This window comes from Malaclemys terrapin, chromosome 4, assembly GCF_027887155.1.
Source record: "Malaclemys terrapin pileata isolate rMalTer1 chromosome 4, rMalTer1.hap1, whole genome shotgun sequence".
NCBI lineage: Eukaryota > Metazoa > Chordata > Testudines > Emydidae > Malaclemys > Malaclemys terrapin.
The window spans coordinates 51,118,828-51,143,922 of NC_071508.1; the positions used below are offsets into that span (position 1 = coordinate 51,118,828).

The 25,095-nt window shown below is 39.9% G+C and overlaps 1 protein-coding gene across 8 annotated transcripts in view; it reads left to right on the forward strand.

Annotated features, from left to right (window-relative positions):
- Nucleotides 1-25,095, forward strand: part of PLEKHA7 (pleckstrin homology domain containing A7) — a 285,568-nt gene that overhangs the window by 165,094 nt on the left and 95,379 nt on the right. For 7 of the 8 annotated variants that reach the window (XM_054025956.1, XM_054025959.1, XM_054025957.1 and 4 more), the window contains one exon: nucleotides 6,779-6,862. The exons of the other annotated variant lie outside the window; for it this stretch is intronic. In XM_054025956.1, coding sequence (XP_053881931.1) covers nucleotides 6,779-6,862 — 84 coding nt within the window. The remainder of the gene's footprint in view (nucleotides 1-6,778; nucleotides 6,863-25,095) is intronic. 8 annotated transcript variants of the gene reach the window in all.

Below are 25,095 nucleotides of genomic sequence, written 5' to 3' on the forward strand. Positions count from 1 at the left end.
GATATTGAACAAAACCAGCCCCAGGACCGACCCTTGGGGCACTCCACTTGAAACCGGTTGCCAACTAGACATGGAGCCATTGATCACTACCCATTGAGCCCGACGATCTAGCCAGCTTTCTATCCACCTTATAGTCCATTCATCCAGCCCATACTACTTTAACTTGCCAGCAAGAATACTCTGTGCTTTCAATTTGTTTTTGATCCCAGGTATGTCACCCTTCTACTCCGTCTGCCTGCTCTGTTCTTGTGAGCCTGCAGGATAGCAAAGTTGATATAAATCCTGCTTGTGGAGAAAATATTTTGATTTGAAAAAGGCTTCAGAAGCAGAAGTTTCATTAGCTCAGGAATGCTTCAAAAGCTCAATTCATATGAGAGGAGCTGGGGTTTTTTCTGCTTTCCAACTGATATAAAGAACGTGACAATTCTGTATCTGAATGTATTGAGAAATTATTACAAAAACTTAGATAGGAAACAATTAAATAATGAAAGAGTTCTCCTCTTTTTGTACTTCTTTATTTATAATGATATTTTTAGTTGTTTTTCTCAAATAATAAAATTAGGAAATACATATTAGTAAGATGTATTTATGTGCAAATAAAACTATTTACCTGTGATTTATCAGTGCCTGAGGTAACTTAATTATTTCCATTTTACAGATGGGAAAATAGAGGTGCACTGAAGCAAAGTGACATGCTTGAGATCACACAGATGAGTGCAGCCAAATCACTCAACCATCAGTACTGTGCGCTAATGACTGGATCACATTGCATGTTGAATTTACTTCTGTGAAGTATAAATTGGAAATGCCTTCTCCTTATGATGCTGAAATTTATGGTCAACATAAAAAAAATCATCCAGGAGAAAATATTTGAGGTTTTGTGAACTACTGAAGGAGAATATGCTAATTAAACTTTTTCAAAGCTGTTCTATTCAGTTTTCATAGTTGTCATATTAAATTGCTTCAGCTTTCTACTTTATGGCTTACAAATGAGATAGTTGAATGCTGGAGGGTTTGTATTCATTCCTATTCTCAGAACCTTATTAGTAGATTGTGAGATTTATCGTTATTTAGGCTTCATATAAACTGATGATAGTTTCAATCCCTACTGATGAATTTTTAAAGTACAGTATTATATAAGCACATAACTTTTTATTTTAGCCAATTAATCTTTTAAACTACAACTTCCAGAAGATTTAGGTTTTATAAAAGTTTTCTTCAATTTTTGAAGTAATTTTGCACTAAATTATTTGCAGATTGTGTAATTGACTATTTTGTGGCAAATCTTTTCATTATTTTTATTAATTTTGTGCAGTATTGGTTGGTCATGATTGATCTCTTAAATTGTGCTTGGTATTGGATTTGGTTATTTGATTTGTTGAGACTAAACCATGTGATCATGAGTGAGCAGAAGCCATTGTGGCTTATCTTCCTGTGTGAGAGAGAAGGGGGCTGTGTTTTGTGTGTTGTGAGCCAGACGGAGGAAAAAATGGATAAATGGTTGGCAGCAACAAGTTGCCCCCTACTTAATTTATGCTTTTTGTTATGGTGAAGCTAGTTTACTGAATAGGTTTTTGTGTTACACAAAATGAATAGGTAAAAAATACTTTAATTTCACCCAGCCTAAGTCTTTTCATAAGGGGTATTTCAAAGGTGCACAGTCTCTGGTATCAAAATATTATATTGATGTTCACTCTCATACAAGGTGCCAACACTATTCCTTCAGTTTTATATTGAGGGGAATACACATGGTTGTAGTGATTAATTAAGACAATATCTTGTGTGTGACAGCCACACTAATAGAATCTTTCTTAATCTACTTACCCACCTGGTTTTGTTGCTTGTTGGAGTGAGTTAGAGCCAGTGTATCAGTACATTTATAAGTGGGATCCTTGCGATGGCACAGAATAAATGTATGATGCTCTTTTAATTTGTAAATCACAGGAAATCAGTAACCTTTCAAGAGCTTTCAAAAATGGCATGATTAACTTGTTGCAGAATGGTGTACAAGAGTGGTATATTTTCAAAAGCTGGGAGGGAGGTTCTTTAGTATTTGAGAATAAAGTTCAAAACCAGCCTCAGACAGTTGCTGTTGTTTTTCTTAAATGTTTTTGTCTTAACTGGTTTTTAGATATGATACGACTTAGAAAGTTTGTGCATTTCTTAAATTGTCCAAGAATAAAAGTAGCAGGAGGGTTTCACTTCTATTGCATTTTTACTGTTGTCTTTGAATTCCAGTCAGAACAGGCTCTTTTACTTGCAACATGCTTGAAAAATAGTACAGAGGCAAGTAGCAGAGAGGAATTTAGCAATCGGGTTGGAGAAGAATTAAATCACATGGAGAAAGATGGAGGGAGCAGCAGAGCCTGATGGCATTTTGCTGTCATGTATAGCTTGTTCTGACTTGCAGTCCTTGTATTCTATGGACCTGATGAGGCCAAAACAGCTACATTTATACCTTTTAGGCCCACAGAAACCACTATTTTTCTTGGCTACATGCTATTGACCATGGTATGATGTCTGTTCTTGTATTCAGACCCTATTTTTAGAGTAGTTTTGTAAAAAGTGTCACTTTGTCTTATTTGCCAGTGTAAAATTAATGTCTTAAACGTAGGTAATAAAGTTCTTTGAAACTCAAAATATCTATTGTAAGAGGAGAAAAGACTGTTATACCTCCTTTCCCTCTATGGTAGTCTATTGCAAAATCATACTTCCCAAAACTCAACTAGTGTTGGTAATATATTTTACAAGAATGAGTCAGTCAGGCTGGGACAGAAGTTCATATTTGTATACACTCTCTACAGCTAAAATGCCCAAACAATACACATTTTAAAGTGTTGTTACACACTCACTCACACTATATGAAGTAGGTTCCAACCTTAGGGTTATTTTGGCTGTCATCCTCCTTGGTGCTGAGAGAGAATAAATCTAGTCTCAAGGTTAACTTAGATTTCTGAATGGTTCTGGATTAGTTCCAGTATATAGTTTTTCACTTCTAGGTCAAATCTACCCTGGATTTATAATGACTGAAAGTGAGTATGTGAAGGCTGTTTTGTTTGGGATTGTGAAATGTGTTGGTGGGTTCGGTACAGTTCCTAGTGAGAAAGTGATGACATCACAAAATCTGCCATCACAATTGGCATCTTTGTTGGCAGCCTTAGCAGAAGTGTCAAAGATTGAATAGGCATGAAGACCCGACCTAGAAGGAATACTTAAAGCATTTGAGGAGAGTGTTGAAACTGCTTGGACCATATGAAGAAAATAGAATTTGGCCGCTGCTGCTGTGTTTGTTTGTTCAAATTTTAAAAATACATCTATAGATACCCACTCAGTACTTTGCGTGCATATCCCATAAATCACAAATTACGACATAATGAGACAAAAGATGACTAAAAAAATATCCCCTTCAGCCCACACTTTCCTCAACAGCTTTAACAAAGCTGTAGGTTTCTCCCCTTATTGTACCCCTGGAAAATGTCAGTTGTGATGTTCATCTTTAGAGACCTAGCAGTAGCATGGCATGCTAAAAAAAAAAGGCAGAGACTTTACAATATGAACAGCTTCTTCTCCTGACTCACTCTTTGTCTAACTAGGAACCAAACCTTGAGAGCAGTTAGGGTAAGAATTGAGAACAGACTAAAAAAGAACACAAGTACTTGTGGCAGCTTAGAGACTAACAAATTTATTTGAGCATAAGCTTTCGTGGGCTATAGCCCACTTCATCGGATGCATAGAATGGAACACACAGAAAGAAGATATTTATACATACAGAGAACATGAAAAGGTGGAAGTAGCCATGCCAACTGTAAGAGGCCAATCAATTGAGATGAGCTATCATCAGCAGGAGAAAAAAAACTTTTGAAGTGATAATCGAGATGACTCATAGAAGGTGTGAGGATAACTTTCACTATGGGTACCCACATGGTCCCACAGTATGCCAACATTTTTATGGCTGACTTAGAACAACGCTTCCTTAGCTCTAATCCCCTAACGCCCCTACTCTACTTGCGCTACATTGATGACATCTTCATCATCTGACCCATGGAAAAGAAGCCCTCGAGGAATTCCACCATAATTTTAACAATTTCCATCCCACCATCAACCTCAGCCTAGACCAATCCACACAAGCGGTCCATTTCCTAGACACTACTCTGCTAATAAGCGATGGTCACAGAAACACCACCCTATACCGGAAACCCACTGACCGCTATACTTACCTACATGCCTCCAGCTTCCATCCAGGACACACCACACAATCCATTGTCTATAGCCAAGCTCTAAGATGCAACCGCATTTGTGCCAATCTCTCAGATAGAGATAAACACCTACAAGATCTCTATCAAGCATTCTTAAAACTACAGTACCCACCTGCTGAAGTGAAAAAACAAATTGACAGAGCCAAAAGAGGACAGGCCCAACAAAGAAAATAACAGAACGCCACTAGCCGTCACCTTCAGCCCCCAACTAAACCCTCTCCAGTGCATCGTCAAAGATCTACAACCTATCCTGAAAGATGATCCCTCACTCTCACAGATCTTGGGAGACAGGCCAGTCCTCGCTTACAGACAGCCTCCCAACCTGAAGCAAATACTCACCAGCAACTGCACAACATAAACACTAACCCAGGAACCTATCCTTGCAACAAAGCCCGATGCCAACTCTGTCCACATATCTATTCAAGTGACTCCATCATAGGACCCAGCCACACCATCAGGGGCTCGTTCACCTGCACATCTACCAACGTGATATGTGCCAGCAATGCCCCTCTGCCATATACATTGGCCAAACCGGACAATCTCTACACAAAAGAATAAATGGACACAAATCTGACATCAGGAATCATAACATTCAAAAACCAGTGGGAGAACACTTCAACCTCTCTAACCACTCAGTGACAGTCTTGAAGGTGGCAATTTTGCAACAAAAAAAACTTCAAAAACAGACTCCAATGAGAGACTGCTGAACTTGAATTAATATGCAAATTAGATACAATTAACTTAGGTTTAAACAGAGACTGGGAATGGTTGGGTCATTACACTAATTGAATCTATTTCCCCATGTTAAGATCTCCTCATACCTTCTATGGGTCATCTCGATTATCACTTCAAAAGTTTTTTTTCTCCGGCTGATAATAGCTCATCTCAATTGATTGGTCTCTTACAGTTGGCATGACTACTTCCATCTTTTCATGTTCTCTGTATGTATAAATATCTTCTTTCTGTGTGTTCCATTCCATGCATCCGATGAAGTTGGCTGTAGCCCACGAAAGCTTATACTCAAATAAATTTGTTAGTCTCTAAGGTGCCACAAGTACTCCTGTTCTTTTTGCAGATACAGACTAACCCAGCTGCTACTCTGAAACCTGAGAACAGACTGTCACTCTTGAATACTCACTAGTTCAGGTTTCTCCTGTTGTTCTTGTGTTTATATTTCAACATTATAAATGTTTTGTTGTTTTATTTTCAAGCTGTCACTTTGTATGGAAGGCCTGCTGCTGTCTTTATGGAAATTAGGAAGCTTTTTTTGTTGTGCAGATTTGATAGATACCTTCTAGCTTGCATAAATTCCATTTCTATCTATTTTGGGGGCATCCTGGGATACCAGGCAACTGGGTGCCTCAAACCCTAGTATACCAGATGACTAGGTATCATGGGAGAAGAAAATCAAATTCCTTTTTTTTTTTTTTTTTTTTTTTTTTTTTTTTTAAAGGAAAGTTGCAAAGACATCTAGTATGCATTTTTGGCTCATACAGATATTAATCATTTAATAGGTTTACATTTTCATATTTTTGCATTACTGAATTTGATTTCTATATACAATTATTTTATATTAATGCTTTATGTTTGGTTGGATTTATGTGGCATTTTGAATGCTGTGCAGTTAAATATCATTAAATAAAAATATGAAAAATTTTAAGTTTAAGTAAGTGTCCTTTGGTTTATATCTATTAAAAATTAGATTAACAGATTTTACAAATGAATTTCTTTGGAACACTGAGGCTACCTAAAGACATTGCAGCTGACCCTTACTGTTCCTTTGAAACAATAACATTGAAAAATTGTTTTCAGTTTTTCTTGATGACTTAACATATTTTTTGTGCTGTAGACTTGAACTCTGCATAAGGCTTCAGAAAATGTTTGCTAGGTATAAAACTTTATTAGAGCATGTACATTGCATGACATAATCCAAACTGAGATGGTGACTGAAATTAGATAATTTTTTCTATGCCAATTTGCCTAATATTCTTGTGGTAAATAAAAATAAATAAAATACGAATTTCCATTTCATTACAAATACAATAAAAAGCTTATGGCAAATTGTGCTGCACCTCCCACAAGAGTTTCACTAAATGAACTTATTAAAAATTCAAAAGTCCCTAGTAGGTTTCTAAATTATTGAATCTATGGCCATATCATATTCTGAGAGCTTCACAGAATTTAGTAAATCAGATTATGCCCTTTCTATGTTAGTGTTAAATAATTTGGTACTATTAAAATGTAAGTTGTCATAAACAATGGCTCTCTTTTGCTGAGCATTGCAATCTGAGCGCTTCAAAATATGAGCTTGGTTAGCATTTAGTGCAGTGGGCCACTTGCAGATCCACAAGCCTCTGAGAGAGTAATTGAAAACATTTGTCCTAAAATACATGACAGAAATATGATTCATCTTTGCGTAGCAACAATAAACTATCAGTAGAAATAAATAATTCTGTTTTAAAAAAAAAAACTAATTTTCTACTAAGCTTAGCACTTAAATCACATTTTTTTTCTCCTTTCAGCCATAACCAGCAGACCACGACATTTAGACATCCTGTGACAGGACATATTTCTCCAGAAAACATTGAATTTATTTTACAAGAAGAGTAAGTAGTTTTTGACACATTCTGTGACCTTTAAAAGTAACTTCTTGCATACTGTATTATCATAATTACTTGAACATTTCTCATTATATAGAAGTGATATTACACAGATACAGAGGATGCACTTAAAAACATTCTTGTTTTAATTCCAGTGTTGGTCCCAGTGTGTTTTCCATAGGTGGGTATGCATGCGTGCCAGGCGTCCGAGTCCTGAGATTCTTAGTAAGCAGTGTCTGTGGGCCCCCACCCACACAATTGCCCTCCTGGTTCTCCGGACCAAGGGCCTAAGATGCAGTGCAGGCTGATGCCTCTCTAATTCCTTCTGACTGCCACATGTCGTGAGTCAGAATCTTCTAGTTGGCAGATTTCTCTAGCTTCTTTCTTATCAGCTTGTAAATACATATTGTGAATAGCTTTAATATTTAGCATAGTTAAAGTTTTAGTATAGCATAGATAGCTTAATTCATCTCCTTTCAGGGAGTCCCTCTTTGCGGCCTGGGACCATGCCTAGAATCCTGGGGTTCAAGAATTGTTATTTTGCCCTCACTCCTCTCCATGGGGGACAAACAGTAATGCTGCCTCTACTGTCTGGGTGAAATACATATCTCGGCACAGTGCAGTATATGCCTCTCATTTCCCCTGTGACGCTCATGAGCTTCAGTTGAGGAAACATCTTATGGAGGAGGCTATGAAACCTCACTCTGGTCTAGGCCAAGGAAGATCCCCTTTTTACATCATCCTCAACTGATAAGGGGCACCCCTCCAAGTATGAGTTTTGGAGCGGAGCCTGGAGCTTCTGAGTCCAAGGAATCATCATCCAGGGCTTCACCCAAGAGTAAGGAGAGATCCTATCCAGGTCTGCTCCTAACAGAAGAGACCCCTCTCCAACTCCATCCTGGTTAAGAGAGCCTTTGTGCATGGATCGTAAGGGTTCAGGACTGCTTAAGATTCCTGGGCAGGATGATAAAGCACATAAGAGTCAAAATCAATGCATCCTTTCTCCTAAACATAAAGACCAACACCCACCAGCTAAATCTAAGAGTGGTAGACATGACTCTTTGGCAGTACTGGCCTGCCCTTCTAAGGACTGACTGTCTACCCTCAACATTTTGGGACATATTGGAATCATCTGTCCCAACGGCCAGAATGCACCAAACACCAGGCCATGCAGACACTTATGTCTTGCAAGAGAATATCTTCCTCCTTTATTCTCACTCTCCTCTCCTTTCGGGCCTGGTTCTCCTGAGAGACATTGCTACCTGGAAACTACTTTGACAACATGGGAACCCTTAGGTAGGAATGTTCATCCTCTGGCACCGATGGCCACATTGGTATAACGAGAGCAAGTCTCCTACTGGGATGAGTGAGACACTCCAGCTAATCCATAATCCCCTTGCAGAGAGATGAGTCCTGACGTAATCAAGGAGATCCAGACACCCTTCTCCCAGATATGACTATCTTAGGGACTGTTAGTACCTGATGCCATGGAGTTCCCCTCAACCAGTCCACTCTTTGTACTGGCTATACTGGGGCCTGTGGGATCCATATGACAGACATCCCAGATCTGTCCACAAGTCTTACTGCACTGTTCCACACACAATCTATCAGATTGATCAGAGTATGAAGATGAGAAAATCGATCTAGATCTACAGGCACCGATGAGGATCTAATCTTTTTCTCCAAACTAAGTGATCACCGTCTCCCCTGGACAACCATAGGCAGTACCAAGAGCTCCTGCAAAGGATAGCAAATGACCTCCAGATCCCACTGGAAGAAGAAGTCCAAGATACCCAGCATCGGGTTCTTGACATCCTGCAGCTAATGAGTCCCAGCAAAATGGCTCTCCCGGTATATGAGGGCATCATGGAACCAGACAAGGTGGTCTGTCATACCCCACTGTCCTGCGCCCCCACATCTTAAAGAAAGGTGCTATTTTATCCTGGCCAAAGGAGCTGAATTTCTTTTCATTCATCCAGAGCCCAACTTGCTGGAGGTGCAGGGAGTCACAGACGGAGCAAGATTACAACACCCTAAAGCAACCCCATCTGACATGGGCTTGGAGAGGCTGTACCTTTCAGAAAGAAAGATATTCTCCTCTACAAGCTTGCATTTCTTACTGTTGAGGTTTATTAGTGAAATATGATTTTAATAACTACTCCAGACTGACAGACTTTAAGGACAAACTTCCCCTAGAGGACAAAGCCTAAATTGAGGAAGGCAGACTAGTGGCAAAAACCTCCCTACACGCTTCAGTGAATGCAATGGACACGGCATCAAGAGGGCTAGCCATTTGTATAGTTATGAGGTGAGTCTTGGCTTCACTCTTCAGGGTTCCTGAGGGAGATGCAGAGCGAGATTCAGTGAGTAAACTATCAGAGGGGTAGCCATGTTAGTCTGAATCTGTAAAAAGCGACAGAGGTTCCTGTGGCACCTTTAAGATTAACAGAAGTATTGGAGCATAAGCTTCCGTGGATGAATGCCCACTTCATCAGACGCATCTGATGAAGTGGGCATTCACCCACGAAAGCTTATGCTCCAATTCTTCAGTGAGTAAACTGAGTCCCTACAATCGTTGAAAGACTCTAGATCAGCTTTCTACTGCCTGGGAATTTACACCGCAGCCCTAAAGAGAAAACACCAGAGGCAGAAGTATATGTCAGGACTGTCCCCTTCACAACCATTCTGCCGCCAGCTGAGCCTCCACTCAAGTGACTGAGAGTTCAAAGACCTCCATTTTCAGTCCCCTTTGCTGCTATGACCTCCACCCATTCCCATCCGTCCACTAAGGGTTATGTTTGGCACCTTGGTTGAGAACCACCTGCCTTTATTGATGCCAATGACTTCTAGCACACCACCCCCATCTTTGGGGGCCATCTCTCACTTTTCACCCACAATTGGAACTCAATCACAACAGACAAGTGGGTTCTAAAAATCATCCACCATGATTTTTCCATCAAATTCCTCTCCCTCTTCTCCTCCCCCACCCCCACACCAGCCTCCTTTCCCAGCCCTTCTCCAGGGACCACTCTCAGGAGGAGATTCTTTGCCAGGAGGCATATTTTTTTTCCCTTCAGCGAAGTACAATAGAACAAGTACCACCTTAGTATCAAGGGCGATGGTTATATTCTCCATACTTCTTAGTCCCAAAAAAGACAGCAAGTGGAGACCCATTCTGGACCTTTGACACTCAACATCTTTATTTGAAAGTCAAAATTCAAGATGTTTACACTAGCATCAAAGAATTCCCTCCCTACAGGAGGAAATATGGTTTGCAGCTCTTGACATAAAGGATGCCTGTTTTCATGTGGATATTCATTTATCCCTTGGAAAATGTCTCTGGTTTCTGGTAGGTCAGGAACAGTGCCAGTTCAGAGTCCTTCCCTTTAGACTAGCAGTAGTGCAATGGGTATTCACGAAGGTATTCTCAATGGTGCAGCCTAAATGAGACATCATGTCTACGTAGTCTTCTCATATTTGAATGACTGTCTCCTAACAAGTCATTCCAACCACAAAATCAGGTTGGCAATTTTGTTCCTGCTCCATCTTCTAGTGGTGATGGGTGTATGCATAATCAAAGAAAAGTCCTCTTTGACCCCCCGCCATCCCGCCACCCCAAGGAATGCTTTATTGGCATGACAGTGAACGCAATTTTAGCAAGAGCTTTCCTCTCAGCAGAAAGATTCCAATTAATGAGCAGATCATTTGCAATGCAAAAACTATAGTCAAAGGATGTCATTCCCTACTAGGCCACAGGACCTCATGTACTTTTGTGACACCATTCACTGGACTTCTTCTACGCTGCCTACAGGCCTGGCTCTGGTCTGTCTACTCATTAGACAAAAACCACTTGAACTCCAGAGTGACTCCAGAACTCCATAACTTCTCACTTGGTGATCAAACCCAGAATGAGTACAAGTGAGAGTCCTCTAGATCTCTCCTACCCCTGATGCCACCATCATAACAGATGCATCCCTTCTGTGATGGGGTGCTCACCTGAACAACCACACTATACAAGAAAACTTGGACCCCATAGAAGGCCAGGCTGCATATCAACCTGCTGTAACTGCCTGACCTTTAGGGCCTTTCTCTTGCTCATACATTCACACAAATAATGTTGGACAATATCACCATGGTCCTTTTTATCTAAACAAGCAGTGTGGAGCAAGATCCCTTTCCCTTGGCCTGGAAACAGTCAGTTATGGAAATGGTGCATCAGAAACAATGCTATCCACATACCTATCAGGTGTTCAAAATCTCTAGCTAACAACTTTAGCAAGCACTTTTCTGCAGAGCATGAGTGGAAGGTATATGACTCTGTCCTGAGCAAGTTACTCACTCAGTGTACACTGCAATAGGATTTCTTTGCATTCTGAATGAACAGAAAACTTCCCCTGTATTGGTCTCGAGCAGCTATGGGCCATGCCTCCCAGGGCGATGCTTTTAGATTATCATGGGCAGATCAGTTCAGATGTGCCTTTCCTTTCATCCCTCTGATACCACAGTCTTGAGAAAGATCCATTATGATATGGGCAGGGTCGTTCTCATAGCACCCAGCTGATACAGACCGTTCTGGTTCCTGGGTGTTTTGGCAATGTCAACCAATCCTCTTATCAAGGTCTGCCCCTTCCCAGAACTTGTAGCTCAGGAGAATGGCAAAATCAGATACTCCAATCCAGACCTACTTCACTTCACAGCCTGTTCTTTGGATGGGCATCAGAACTAGAATGATCATCTTCAGAAGCCATTGGATCCATTTTCACTCAGAGCAGGAAAGATTCCATTAGAAAATGCTACCTAGCTAAAAGGGAGATGCTTCTCTGCCTGGGCAAGGCACAATGAGTCTTACTCAGAATCTGCAGATATCCCAGTCATTTTAGATTATTTCCTGTTATTGGAGAACTCAGGTGTTTCCATTAGCTCATTGCAGGTCCATCTCTCAGCAGTCAGTGCCTTCCTTCCTCCAGTACATGGGGGTTCCATTTTTACCAATCCAACAACTATTAGATTCCTAAAGGGCCTAGTCAGGACCTTCCTTCCAGTGGTCAAGCCTACACCTCAATGGGACCTCAATCTCATCCTGTCAGTATTTACCAGACCACCCTTTGAATCTTTGGCCATGTGCTGTATGCCTCACCTTTCCATGAAGGTTGCATTTTTAGTTGCTATTACTTCAGCTAGAAGGGTGAGTGAGATGGGAACACTTATGGCTGATGCACCATACATCGATTTTTATAAGGGGAAGGTCTTTCTTTGTCTTAATCCTAAATGCCTCCCTAGCATAATTTTGGAATTCCAAGTCAATCAGCCTGCCCACTTACTGGTTTTCTTCCTAAAACCGCATGCTTCTATAGACAACAAAAGATTTCATTCTCTGGATGTCAGATGCACCCTGGCATTCTACTTGCAAAGGACCAAACCAATCAGAAAATCATCATGATTATTTGTCACTATAGCAGAAAGGTCACAAGGACAAGCAATATCTTCTCTGAAAATCTCTAAATGGATTTCCGGTTGTATTGTTGTTTGCTTTCAATTAGTGTGTGTCCCTCCCCTGGAAGGAGTAAGGGCCCACTCCACAAGAGCACAAGCTGTCTCCACAGCATCTCTCCAGGAGATATGGACATATGCAGAGCAGCTACCTGGAGCTCTATTCACACATTTACAAAGCTTTATGCGCTAGATTAGGCCTCTGCTGCAGATGCAGCTATAGAGATTGCAGTTCTTCAGGCTTTCCTGACTGCATCCTCACATCCCCCTCTGGTCTCAGTACTGCTTGTTAGTCACCCACATGTGGAATACACATGGCGACCAGCCTCAAATACGAAATGGAGGTTATGTACCTGTAGCTAGAAGTTGTTTGAGATGTGTGGTTTCCACTTTATTCCACTACCCACCCTCCTTCCCCTCTCCTTCGGATCTTTTTTGAGTTGCGATAAAAAAAGGAACTGTAGAGGCATCGGCCCATGCTGCCTCGTATGCCCTTGGTCTGTAGTATGAGGAGGACAATTGTGGATATGCAGGCGAACAAACACTGTTTACTAAGAATCTCTGGATTCAAGTGCATTGTGTGCAGGTGTGCCCATGTGCGGAATACAGATAGGGACCACCATCTTAAAGAACTTGCAGTTACAGGTGAATAACTTCCATTTTTTAGAGACAGAAAAAATTAAATGATATCCTCCCAAGTTTACTACTGCTAGAACCAGTACTATGCCTCTAGAATTGGAATTAACTTTCTTGAGTGTGCTGAATCTACCTTAGAAGGTAAAGCAAATGCCAAATATACAGTACCAGCCTTAAAGGAATATGGTATAATAGTATAGTGAGAACTACAATAGGTGAAGTTACTAAACCGTTTCCATTCTAATCTTCTATCTTCAGATACTCCTGACTTTTTGGAATATTGGGCTAATATTTTTTCATGCTTGACCTCTGCTTGAAAATGAATTCTTAAGGAAATTTGAGCAAAATTTGTATTTTTTTTTATATCAGCAGGACCGAAAAATATGTTTTTCATTGAAAAAATTTAGCTGCATAATTTTTAGATACAGCAACAGGAAAATGGGCTTAAGTTTGAAACTTCATTTTGAAACACTGATGAGATTTAGAAAACAGGCTGAGTCTAAAGGAAATCAGTTTGGTACTTTTAAGTTAGTTCATGTTTAATATCAGCAAGTCCTTAAATCAGTTCAAACTGGTTCAAAGTTAGGTCAGTTCTGTCTCCTAGACTGAGATGACCTTAATAGTTAGTTCTGAAAATGGAGAGTCATTACCAGATTCCTTCTGCTTAACTTGTGTCTTCCTATTCTCAAGCAAAATACCTAGCCCCTTTGCTGTTCTCCTAAATTGTGGTTTTTGGAATGTTCTTTGCAGTTTCTGATCTGAGGCCTTATACCAGCTTAAATCAATCTAAAGCCTTAGATTGCCTTCAGATACTTATGGTTATCTTACATTGTTGCAACCTGTTTGATAGTCTTAAGACTTTTGCATTATGGTAGCATGGCCAGTGTGCCATTGTATTGGGTGTTGTACAAACATATGACGTTCAGAGCTTGACATCTAAGTATAAGACAGTATACCACAATTACATAAAACAGATGGAGGGAAGCACAAGCACAATACTGGGCAGGATCAAAAATCAAAAATGGGAGTCACAGCAAGCTAACTGCCTATCCGTTGACAAGGTTTTTTGTAAGCATCATGACAGAGAAGTTTTAAGGAGGGATTCAAAGGAGCATATTGAGATAGCATAATGAGGAAGCATGGGCGGGAACATGAAGGTGCTTATGGGAAGACTTTTTTAAATGAGCAATCAAGATTGTCATAATTTGCAGAATAGAGGTGGTAGTGACTTCTCTATACTTTATTAGAAATCACAGGAAGAGTGGAAATGTGACACTTATCACCCCTGTATTCACACCTTATACACTATTGTAATAATCTGTGTCTAAAATATGCCTTGAGGTATCATTTGAAAAATAACAACTCATTGACCATTAGTATACTTAAGAGCTATGGATATATGATAGAATTATGACTAAAGTGTGTTTAAACCAGGCATGCAACGCTGGTTGGAAAAACAGGCCTGCATCAGACAAAGGAATGTGTTTTACCCACATAGGAGTTACTGCCGAAGTACTTTGAAAGACCATGAGAACATATTTACATATTGCATAAATAGACTAAGGCTGTCAAGCGATTAAAAAAATTAATTGCGATTAATCGCACTGTTAAAGAATAATGGAATACCGTTTATTTAAATATTTTTAGATGTTTTCTACATTTTCAAATATATTGAATACAAAGTGTACAATGGTCAATTTATATTATATTTGATTTCACCTAATATGAATAATGTAGTGCAATCTCTTTATTATGAAAGTTGAACTTACAAATGTAGAATTATGTACAAAAAAACTGCATTCAAAAATAAAACAGTGTAAAACTTTTGAGCCTACAAGTCCACTCAGTCCTACTTCTTGGTCAGCCAATCGCTCAGACAAACAAGTTTGTTTATATTTGCAGGAGATGCTGCTGCCCGCTTCTTGTTTACAGTGTCACCTGAAAGGGACAACGGGTGTTTACATGGCACTGTTTTTGCTGGCATTGCAAGATATTTATGTGCCAGATGCGCTAAAGATTCATATGTCCCTTCATGCTTCAACCACCCTTCCAGAGGACATGCGTCCATGCCGATAATGGGTTCTGCTCGATAACGATCCAAAGCAATGCAGAATGACATGTATTTATTTTCATTATCTGAGTCAGATGCTACTCCATAGAATTCCTCTCCTTCCCTCCATACAAACTTCCTACCATTTGGGGACCCCTCTCACCAATTGATTCTTCAACAGGAGGCAAACTCTCTGCTACATTAGAGAGCATCCCCTCCCCCCGCTCCCCCAGTACCAAGGGAGAGAGTTCTATTCCCCTTAATTCCTAATCTCCAGAAAGGGCGGGGAATGGAGACCCATTCTGGATCTTTGGCAGCTCAACATCTGCATCAGAAAGCTGAAATTCAGGATGCTTACACTGGCATCTATAATCCCCTCCCTTCAGGAGGTAGTGTGATACGTAATTCTCTACATGAAAGACACATATTGTCATGTGGACATTAACACAGGAAGTTCCTGCTCTCTAGGGTTGGCCTGGGTTGGCATTATCAATTCTATGTCCTCCTCTTTGGGCTTGCGATGGTGTTCAACATGTTCACAAATGTGTTCTTAATGGTGGTGGCCCAGATCAGGTATGGGAACACCATAAACCCCTGGCATCTGGACAACTGACTCCTTGTAGGACAGTCTCGCCAAGAAGTTTTATCAGTGATACAGTCCCTTCGATGCCTTCTCACCATGGTAGGGGTCTGAATAAACGAAGACAAGTCCATTTTTGTCACCCACACAGACAATCCATTTTATAGGGACGTGGCTCAATTCCACCTCTGCACAAGCTTTTAGGGTGACCATATCACCACACTAAAATATTGGGACACATCTTCTTCTAGATTTAAATTAAAATATTTATCTGAAATGGAATATCAGTATTTTGATGGAATTTCAGCTAAATACCTATTTGAATTAGAATTTCAGTAGAGCTCTAATGTGAACTGTTCTGCTCTGAGTGTAGCTGGGAAAAAAAGATTCCGTAGAAGTGACTCTTGCTGTATAAATACTTGTTTTTCACAGTATTCCCAGTACAATCCCAGGAATCAAACTCTGAAATTACATTTTCTGTATGGAGTTCATCTCTGAAACTGAGCATTGTGCTATTGAAGTTGGACCTTTTAAAAATATGAACTTTGTCCTAAATATATTTAAGTACTACCTAAGACAAAAGTACAAGCAACCTAAAAGTTCTTACTTTACTTCACTTCGAAGATCCTTTTTATATATTTGCATAGTAAGTATGGCTAAAATTCATGAAAACACTCCTTTTTTAAATGCATGAATTTAAAATCAGGACTTTATATTATGTAAAGCAGACTAGATCCAAAAAAAAAGTTTTAAAACTGCTTTTATGGTGAAGCAGTGCTAAGAGCAAATATTCATAATTGTTTAAATATTTCACTTTATATTGCACTGATTTTCAAAGTTATTTTTACATGCATACTAATAAGAAGCAGGTGTTTTAACAGCTGCATGTTTGAAACTGAATCTGTTGTGAACTACTGATATTTGTGTTGGATGTTTTTAAAAGTTTCCACTGTGTATGGGCTAGTAGTAGTACACTTGCATATGAAATCATAATTTGAGGTATGGACTACTTCAATACAAAATACAAGCACGTTTTTTGTGTTTTAATTAATCAAGCCTGAGTTTTATCGTGCCTGTTTGCTTGTATTCTGTGTAACTGCAGTTGATCAAGCCAGTACACCACCCCTTGAGAGATAGCCTTGTGGTTGTTTCATCCATTGTATTTGGTTACTATGGCAGCAAAAAATGGTGAATAAAACCCCCACCAAAATACCTGGGATATAGAAACATAAACTTAGGCTATTTAGTTTTCTGCCTAAAAGAGTAGAAGGTTTAATTAAATTAAAAGGTAGACAGATTAATTTGAAGCTGTTTTGATTCAGTAACAGAAGGTTGTTTGTGGCTTTTATTTATACAGGTTTTTTTCTGTGGGTTAAGTATTGTATCTCTTTTAGGAAAACTGAATTAGCCATCTCATGGACATTAAACATTCCGGTTGCTGGTGAAAATGCTGCAGTATTGGATTTTGTTGTTTTGTAAAAACAAGTGAGGTTTGCCAAGAAATTCTTTGTAATCAATTAAATGTGCTCTCCATATAGATAGGAATGCAGTCTAGGTATGATGGGGAATGGCATAGTGAGTCAGGAGGTACTGTACCAAACGGCCTGCTTTCACGGGCTTTATATTGATTCACACAGGTCCAGAATGCCAACTGCAGCAAATGGCAGTTTTCCAAAAATGTGTGCCAAGTAAGGTGTAATCATTTGGATTAGCTAACCTTCCCCTGAGTATGTGTCTGTGTGTGTGCTTGTATGATGGGAGAGAAAGAGAACTGAAAAAGTAAGTTGAATAACATGCCACTGTTACGGCAGCGCAGCTGTTGTTGAATAATAGATATCATTAAACTCTGGTATAGGTGCGTTTGAACTGATGATGTTGAATATGGATTATGGGTTTTCTTTACTTATTTGTAAAAGTAACTTTGTTTTTAACTCTGTCAATGTTAATATACTTGAGTGTTCCAGACAGTAAAATGGGATTGTCTCTACATATATTTCCTTTTTATTTAAAATAGTAACTGGCTAAGGATGTCCTCTTTGTTAATTGACAATTAAGAGACTTGCATTTGAGTGTTGTGTGTGGAATTGGGTTATGTTCTGGATTGATTTCGTTTTGATGAGCATGTAAATTCATCCTTGAAATGCCAGGTAGAAACTGATATGATTAATCCTTTCTTTTCGGTTGTTCTCATTAGCTCTTATATAGTTGCAGGTAGTTTGGATCAACGCACGGGTGGCTCACAAGCCATTATTTTAGCTGGAGAGTTATACATTTGTTTAATATTAATCAACTGGCTATTTTTCAGAAAAGTTTCCAACAGGGACATGGAAAAATAGGTTTTAATTATTTTAAAGGAATTACTACACTGACACAGGTACAGATTAAATATACCCTTTCTCTTTTATTCTCTCATGTTGTATTGGATTGACACCCCATCCTGCTATTTTTTAATAACTACCTAGGATGTCTTAACAGGTGTCTTACTAATCTATTAGAATTCTTTGAAGAGGTCAACAAACATGTGGACAAGGGGGATCCAGTGGACATAGTGTACTTAGATTTCCAGAAAGCCTTTGACAAGGTCCCTCACCAAAGGCTCTTATGTAAATTAAGCTGCCATGGGATAAAAGGGAAGGTCCTTTCATGGATTGAGAACTGGTTAAAAGACAGGGAACAAAGGGTAGGAATTAATGGTAAATTCTCAGAATGGAGAGGGGTAACTAGTGGTGTTCCCCAAGGGTCAGTCCTCGGACCAATCCTATTCAACTTATTCATAAATGATCTGGAGAAAGGGGTAAACAGTTAGGTGGCAAAGTTTGCAGATGTCACTAAACTGCTAAAGATAGTTAAGACCAAAGCAGACTGTAAAGAACTTCAAAAAGATCTCACAAAACTAAGTGATTGGGCAACAAAATGACAAATGAAATTTAATGTAGATAAATGCAAAGTAATGCACATTGGAAAAAATAACCCCAACTATACATACAATATGATGGGGGCTAATTTAGCTACAACAAGTAAGGAAAAAGATCTTGGAGTCATCGTGGATAGTTCTCTGAAGATGTCCACGCAGTGTGCAGAGGCGGTCAAAAAAGCAAATGTAAGGAATCATTAAAAAGGGGATAGAGAATAAGACAGAATATATTATTGCCCTTATATAAATCAATGGTACGCCCTCATCTTGAATACTGCGTACAGGTGTGGTCTCCTCATCTCAAAAAAGATATACTGTCACTAGAAAAGGTTCAGAAAAAGACAACTAAAATGATTAAGGGTTTGGAATGGGTCCCATATGAAGAGAGGTTAAAGAGGCTAGGACTCTTCAGCTTGGAAAAGAGGAGACTAAGGGGGGATATGATAGAGGTATATAAAATCATGAGTGATGTGGAGAAAGTGGATAAAGAAAAGTTATTTACTTATTCCCATAATACAAGAACTAGGGGTCATCAAATGAAATTAATAGGCAGCAGGTTTAAAACAAATAAAAGGAAGTAGTTCTTCACGCAGCGCACAGTCAACTTGTGGAACTCCTTACCTGAGGAGGTTGTGAAGGCTAGGACTATAACAGAGTTTAAAAGAGAACTGGATAAATTCATGGTGGTTAAGTCCATTAATGGCTATTAGCCAGGACAGGTAAGGAATGGTGTCCCTAGCCTCTGTCTGTCAGAGCGTGGAGATGGATGGCAGGAGAGAGATCACTTGATCATTGCCTGTTAGTGGTCAATGCCAGGTGCCCCAGAGGGAGTGAACCTGTCGGTAGACAGGATACTGGGCTAGATGGACCTTTGTTCTGACCCGGTACGGCCTCTCTTATGTTCTTAACAGGTTTATGAATCGTTGCCATGTAAACATTGGAAATAAAATGTTAATCATTCCAACACTGAGCTTTTCATTTTGTTTAGAGAGAGATTATGTAGTAATATAAACATCAAATGTCTCAATTTAGCAAGGTGTTACCGTATTGCACAGTAAGCCTCTTTATACAATGCAGGAAGTGTAGTTTCCGGTAATTTGATTAAATTGAGTGAAACTACTGACTCGACTCAGATTTATCAAATCAAGCATGTCTATCAAATGTCAGTATTAAAAGAAAGTTTGACAGGTGTGCAGTGGTTTTTTTGGGTCAGGCAAATGTACTTCGAGCTAAATCTTCAAAAGGACTTAGGTGCCTAAGTCCAACATTTTGGTACCACTGGGATCCTCTGACCCCCCACTCAGCTTCTGCCTAATTTTGTAGGCACCTACATTTCTGCTATTTAATGTTCTCATGGCATGTAAGTTTCTCACTGCTGTCTAATCCTACGCACCTAGAAGCCTATCTCCCACCTAAACCCCATTAGCGTCCTTAGATGAGGCATTGCAGGACCTGATCTGGTAGGCATTCTCCAAAGCACATCTAAACTCACAAGTAGGTGATGGTAGAGGTGCCTGCCTTAAACTTTTAGCTCAGTGAATGTGGGGAGACCCCAGTTCAATTCCACATTTTGTCTGATGTGGAGAAGAGTCTCCCACTTCTCAGAAAAGTAGCCTAACTACTGAGCCATGGGATATATATGGACTATGGGTAAGGGTATCTCAGTCTCTCTTGTTGGAGTTGTTCCACTGTGGTTAGCCTAGTGGTTAAAGCACTCAGCTGAGAATTGGGAGACCTAAGTTCAAATCATTTCTGAAGATTAGGCAGACGGGGGGAATTGAACCTGCGTCTCCCACTTCAACGGTTTGTGCTCTAAGCTGAGCTAAAAGTTTATAAGGGAAGAGAAGGCAAAAAAAAAAAAAAAAAAACAGCTTAGACTTTTTCTTGGGATTTCACAGTACAGTCAGGGAACTGCAGCCTGAAAGCAAACCCATCAGAAAAGAGAAAGATGCATGTCTGCACCCAAGACAGTCGATGGCTGGGGTGCTGGAGCCAATAATGGGGACTCTTGCTGGCCCATAGAGTGGGACTACAGGTACAATTACCCTGTATTGTGACACATAATGCCTAATCTAAAGGTATTGTTACCATGGGAGAATGGTCCAGTTAGTTTTGATTTTTAAATAAGTTAGATTGTGTGTGTGTGTGAGAGAGAGAGCATGCACAGCTGGCCAACCATTATGGGCGGCAGGTATCATAGGCTAGGGAAGGCTGTGCCTTCCCAAACAGCCAGGCGTGATCCCACCCACACTCCGTCCCCAGGCCTCCTCCTGCTTCCTGCTCTGGCCCGCTCTTCCCAGATCCCCTGTGCAGTGGCTCGGGCTGGTGCTGGGGACCGCTCTCCCAGCGCTCTGGGGCTGCGGGGTGTGTCTGGCTGGGGCCGCTCTGCCTGCCCTCCTGGCACTCCAGCGCTGGGGCTGCACTGCCTGCCTGACCGGTGCTCTGGGGCTGAGCTGCACTGCCTGGCCACCCGGCACTCTGGGGCAAGGTATCGGCCGGAAGGGATGGAGCTGGGGGCTAGCCTCTCCCAGCCAGCAGTCCATGTGCCGCCCATGCCAACCATATGTATTCCATGGCTTTCCCAGTCTTTAAAACTTCCTAATTTGTGATTTGGGTTAAATTTTGGATTTTAATGCCCCAAACTGTCATAAAAAAACAAGAGATTAATTTCTTCAAAGCCCAGCCAATTTCCTGAGAGATGCCCACTCTCTTTGTAAATTTTGCATTTTATTTTTAGTGGCCATCTTGGTGCTCTTAAATCTAGTGCTTTAAATTATTTTGGATGAACATGTGATGAAATGCAGGATACCTTAACATCTTTACTGGAAATAGGCTGGAATTTCCTGCTAGGTACAAGGACTAGAAAAATAAGAGTGGAGAAGGACATGTTCAAATTAAGCCTTAAAAAAAGAATCAGAGGTACAAAAAGGTCAACTGAGGTCTGCAATCTCCACGTCCTGTAAAATGTACCTTAGAAAGAGGAGAATAGGGAATCTAATGAGAAGCAGAAAGTATAGGTTAATGGTTCACATGAGGGTAAGGCAAAATTGTATATATAGAACATCTCAAAACTCCCTGCTAAAACTGGACACTAAAGCTGACAAAATACTGAAAAAAAGGGTATCTGCAAGGCAAGCAGAACAGACTGGGAGATCAAGCTGTCAGGCATACAAGACAGGCAGAGGTTGTAAAGGCTGCATGAAGCTTAAAGAGATTATTTTAAGGGCTCTAAAATCCTCTTCTTCCCAAACCTGACCCTACTTACAAAGGCTAGAAGTAAAGGCTTGATGTCAGGCATTTGAAACAGAGGGAATCAATGTTGCACTGTTATTTCCTCCAAGCTTAATTTAAATTACATGTTCAGAAATAGTCTCTCTCTTTTGGGACTTCAAATCAACCGAGAAACTGTTGGACAGGTAATCATTCAGGATGGAATAACTGGTGTAATTTAGGAAGAGCTGATGGTGGCTGACCTCTTGTCTTGAATGAACACCTTGTGGCAGACTGCTCTGATGGCAAACTGTTTTCCTCTGATTGTTTGCTGTTTTGTATGAGTGATAATGCTCAAAATGCTACTGTTCCTTGTTGTACTTAGTATTGGACTGAATATCTCTGGCAGCAATGTTTAGGGTGGGTAATTTGCCAACGTTTTTATGTAAGTTTTAATGCATGCATTTTAAGATTAAAGTGGGAGAAATTCATAATTGTCATTAAGATTAGAGTGGGAGAAATTCATAATTGTCATTAACCTGTTTGCACTGTTAATCATTTTTGTTGTAACTGTGGGTGTGTTTACAAAGCAACTAGACACCCGTGGCTTGCCTGTGCCAGCTGACTTGGGCTTTGACTGTGGGTCTGTTTCATTTCTGTGTAGACTTCCGGGCTTGGCCTGGAGCCTTCCTCTGTGAGCCTGCAAGGTGGAAGGGTCCCAGAGCTCAGGCCACAGCCCAAGTCCAGAAGTCTACACAACAATGAAACAGCCCCACAGCCCAAGCCCTGCAAGCCCAAGTCGATTGGCATGGACATCTAGTTGCTGTGTAGACATACCCTTAATTGCCACTTGTCTAACAAGTTACCTTCATTATAGTTGAGCAAACTGCATTTTATTTTAATGTTTCAGACAGTACCACCTGGGCTCTTTAAATCCTTGGAACAAGAATGGTCTTGTGTTTAAATCACAGTTCTGAGAGCCAGAGCTGGGAATTGAAGCTGGCTGCAAAAGGGGAATCCCTCTGTGAACATGTTCATGTTTTTGGGAAAAGTATTGCCCTGTAGAGGGACAAATGTCAAAAATATGAAATTTTTCATAGAAAGGGCTTTAAAAAAGGGGGGAGGAGGGGAGAGAAGGAAAGATTTTTTCAGCTTCTTAGTGCCCTTAGGGAAGGCTCTTGTCAGTTTAACTTGTGAAACTGTCAATAGTCTTCCAGCCTGCCTGCCAGAGAGGCAGAGTGCTCTGTGCCTCAGGTTCCTCATCTTGAAATAGAGAGAATTCTTATTTCATCAGTGGCGGCGTTGGTGCTCTGAGGTGAAATTAATTAATGCTTCTATAGTGTATGAGATCCTCTTTGGTTTGAAGGGGCTATGTAAGTGTAAAATATACAACAGTATTAGGAATATTGTTATTACGGCTGCCACCACCTACTACCACCGGATATCTTCCTCACCCGGTATGCTTTTACCAATACCAATGTGCTAAGAACACCTCTACCCTGATATAACGCGACCTGATATAACATTAATTTGGATTTAACGCGGTAAAGCAGCGCTCCAGGGGGGCGGGGCTGCGCACTCTGGCGGATCAAAGCAAGTTCGATATAACACGGTAAGATTTTTTGGCTCCCGAGGACAGCGTTATTTTGGGGTAGAGGTGTATAGACAGACAAAAAGTTAGCTCTTTGTTTAAAATATTTTTCGCCTGTATATTACTAAATAAATGCAGAAGATTGTATGTTCTGGTAGTTTTGTGAATAGTTGAGGTCTGCTGCTTGAGAATTTATCGCATATTGTCTGTTACTACATTAAAAAAAACACGAAGATTTTTTTTAAAGTATATTTCATTTAACTTTACTATGTTAACAAACAAGTTCTGTCTTGATCCTGGAACAAGATAATTGACTTCTTGCATCAATACAATTATTTTTTTACTGTTGGCAATCCTCTTGTCCTCCAGTGACCTAGTCTTACTAATCCCACCTTCCTTCAAACCAAATAATAATTCTTTATTGCTTCCTGCTTGATGTCACCTCCCTCCCTCTTTCCATCTGAACAATCAACTCTCCTGTGCCATAAACAACAGGCCTAGCAAAAAAGTTGTGGACTTTAATTAGCGTAGCAGACCTAGCAAAAAAGTTTAAATGACACTGACATATCAATCTCTTCTTTTCCCACTCACCTACATCTGTATAACTAATATACTACAGGGCATAAATATGTAAAAAGCACAAAACCATTTAAACAAAATTGATACAGACCCAGAAACTCAACTGATGAAAATTGATGTATAACTAGAACAGAATGAGTTTAAAACAAATCTGTAAGATCATAAGAGTAGTTAATAAAATTTTCCATGTTTTTATTTGATGATAACTAGTTAGCAAAAAAATCCTAATTTTTTAAAATATTCCATATGACAATTTAAAACTGAAAACACTTTCTTCTGAAGACTTGTTTAAATCTGTTCAGAATACCAGTTAAGCAGAATTCTGAAATTTTCCAACATAGAAAACTAAGCAGAAATGTTAAGATTGTCCCTTTTGTGTTTTTTCAGGTCACTTTACAAGAGAAAATTACAATATGGCATAACTTTCTCCTCTTTTGTTCTACAGAAAGATTAGGGCAACTGAGAGAGACAAAGGAATGTAGAAATGTTTAATGCTTCTCTTCATTTAAGAGAAACCTTTGACTAAGGTTAAAAGTGCCTAAGTTACTTTTGAAAATGAGGGTTAAGCTTTACCTCTCTGTGCATCACTTTCCTATCGCTGTTCCTTTACCTATTTAGATTGTAAACTCCTCAGAGCAGGGGCTGTCTTGTGTTTGTACAGTGCCTTGTGCAGTGTACAAGATCAAAGGGGCTTTGATCTTGCTTGTGGTCTCTAGCCGCTACCATAATACAAAAAATAATAATATTTTTTCTTCATTGCAAAATTATTACATAATATGATCCTGGCCACTGTTGATTTTACAGGCTTACGCCATCCAAGGGCTGGAGTAGCTGTAACATAGACCTTAAAGGTGTAACCTTAGTGCATACATTAATATGAATATTCTCTTGCTTGCACCAGCTAGAAGAGATGTTCTATATTATCTCTGGCTGCTTAGCCTCATGTTCATGCTTTCGTCAGGCTAAATGCTTGTTATCAAAGTTGGTATTTTGGCTAGATCACAGGTACCAAGTTAAGATGAATTTAAACGGGAAAGACGATGTTGCATTTAGCTGATTAGTGGCAATAGAGTACAACCGCAGCTTAGTTAAATGGATGACACAACAAGCTTGGCATTTTCCTGAAAAAGAGATGCACCCAGCCAAAGGTGTATTGGGAATGCTGTTGGAATAAAAGAATGTGTGAAGA